Below are 2,239 nucleotides of genomic sequence, written 5' to 3' on the forward strand. Positions count from 1 at the left end.
TTCACCCTTACAGATTTTTTCCCTTTTGGGGGCAACAACATAGTACCTGTGTAAGCAGAGGAGTGATCTACTTAAAATCTAAGAACTCAGTGTTCACTGGATGTTATATTACCTTTGTCTGATATTAAAACTTCAGCTGAAACATATAAGTTTGATGGAGGAAATACTTGTTTACAGGACAGCATGTTTGACATTGTTCAGTATTTCGTGTAAAATCTTTCCTTTAAGCTCCTGGTGCAACCAACCTCTGGTCATGATATAAACTCATAAAATTTGTACTTTTAAATGTCTTTATTGTGAAATTTGTGCGTTCATAATATTGGTAGTAAAATGATTCCTACCTAGAGCAACAAGATTGCTGCAACTGCCTCCTGTGTTGCACTGATATATCCGTCCCCTTTTATTCCCTTCATACTGTAGTAGTGGGGCGCTGACAAGCAGACTGAGAGAAACACAGACGAACATTGGTTACAACATATTACAAAAGTTTTTAAAAATTGAATCGAGATGACTCACTCTGATTGTCTTTGCACCACCTGGTAGCCAAAACTTTCATCATTTTCTGTCAGGGTTTTCCAAGCCCCAGAATCAACGTTAAAGCCGACTGCAGCTTTTAGCACTGAGGAAAAAAAGAACAGAATTTCTTTAATTCAAAGCTATTATGGTTTTTCTTTTACTATTTATTAGGTTATTCTGTTTTAATGACTGAGTACGGTGATATTTTGGAGAAGAATGCAGGAGAGAACAGATATGTTCTGCAATGTCAGTGTTTAACCACTTGAAAGCACTAAAGACCAAACTTCAAATGTCACAAGAAACAGGAACAATAAAGTTTAACAGTGTAAGTTGAATATTGCAGTCAGGTTTTAATATTTAAGTTGTATCATGCAACTGGCTTGTTATTTTTTTTACTGTAAAAACTGAAATAGATTTTGCTCCCATAAATGTCTTGGATTTTTCCTGTATCACAGATTCTATTTATTGGATTTTCTTTCTCCACAATCATTTTAGCTTCATATATTTAAAATTAGTAATGTTACCTTTGGTTAGATTTACATCCTTTTAGAACATCATTAGACCAACGTCCTGCCAAGCAAAACAAAGCTCTGCAGTGAGCAGGGTGAAGTCACTGAGAGTGAGAGCTGAGCAGCAAATGGGGAAAAAAAGGAAGGAGCTGGCTCTCACTTAATGGAATTTGGCTCTTCTGATTCACTACAAATCGTGTCACCTGGTGACTCTGAAGCTATCCAACTTAACAGATGGTTGAAACAGAAAAATGCCTGGATCTACCTTAAATTTGTCCAGTTGAACAAAAACAAAAGTGAAGTTATTATCTTTGAACCCAAAGTGAAACAATTTAGTCAGCTCATAGTTTCAGTTATTAGCTTCAGGGAGAAATTAGTGATGAAGCCCAAAATCTGGGTGTAGTGATTTAGTCAGATCTGAATCTTATAAAGATGGTTGCAAAATTGGCCATTTTATTGCCTGAGAGGTTGCCAGGTAATGGTGCATTTTTGTTCCAGAAGCAAGCAGAAAATGTTTCGTAAGCAAGCAGAGTGATTGAGCAGAGACCAAGTCTGAGCACGAGAAGTTTTGAGTATAAGCATTACAAGTTTTGAGAAGATAGACAATGAAGTCCTGCTTTCAAAATAAAAATGTAAAAAGTATTAAAAGTTTTGAGAACAAAAGACATAAAATCCTGCTTTCAGACTGAAAATGTGTGCTCTTGGGTTATGGCAGAAAAATTCCTCCATATACATTCAGTTATTCACCCTGGATCCAGACTTAGGAGCTGGGGTTTGAACCAGCAAACTCCTTCCACAGTCACAACATCATAAACTTTACACTTTATCTTTGAATGATATATAAAAGCTATTAAACGTTGTTCTTGCACTTCTAGGTTATTTGTGTTTTTTGTTTTGAGGCGTCTAAGAAATAATAGGTAAAACAGAAACTTATTTTATTGTCTGCAGCTTCCATCAAGTAATCGCTCTGACAGTTTTCACACTGGCAGATTATTTAAAACATCTGCATGAAGTCAGAAGACACAAACTTTCCTTACCTGAACAGAAAAGTGCCACAGTAATTATCCAGTCCATTGTGTTTCTGGCATTTAGGTCAAACTAAAAGTGTGATTTCCACTCTGGTCAGCCAATTTAAACTGAGAGGGAGTGCATTACTTTTTCATGATGTAGGAGGAGTTACAACAGGGTCACTTTCAACTCAGAAGAGAAATATT

General features: G+C 36.2%; 1 protein-coding gene across 1 annotated transcript in view; it reads right to left on the minus strand.

The window, feature by feature from the left end:
- LOC106937640 (integrin alpha-M-like) overlaps positions 1 to 2,169 on the minus strand; it is a 35,901-nt gene extending 33,732 nt beyond the window's left edge. The window contains exons 1-3 of the mRNA XM_015019262.1: positions 2,063 to 2,169; positions 517 to 619; positions 342 to 442 (exon numbers count right to left, since the gene is read on the minus strand). Coding sequence (XP_014874748.1) covers positions 342 to 442; positions 517 to 619; positions 2,063 to 2,099 — 241 coding nt within the window. The 5' untranslated portion in view covers positions 2,100 to 2,169. The remainder of the gene's footprint in view (positions 1 to 341; positions 443 to 516; positions 620 to 2,062) is intronic.
- Positions 2,170 to 2,239: the final 70 nt, after the last annotated feature.

This window comes from Poecilia latipinna, unplaced genomic scaffold (assembly GCF_001443285.1).
Source record: "Poecilia latipinna isolate Pla-1442-1.1 unplaced genomic scaffold, P_latipinna-1.0 Scaffold2396, whole genome shotgun sequence".
NCBI classification, from domain to species: Eukaryota; Metazoa; Chordata; class Actinopteri; order Cyprinodontiformes; family Poeciliidae; genus Poecilia; species Poecilia latipinna.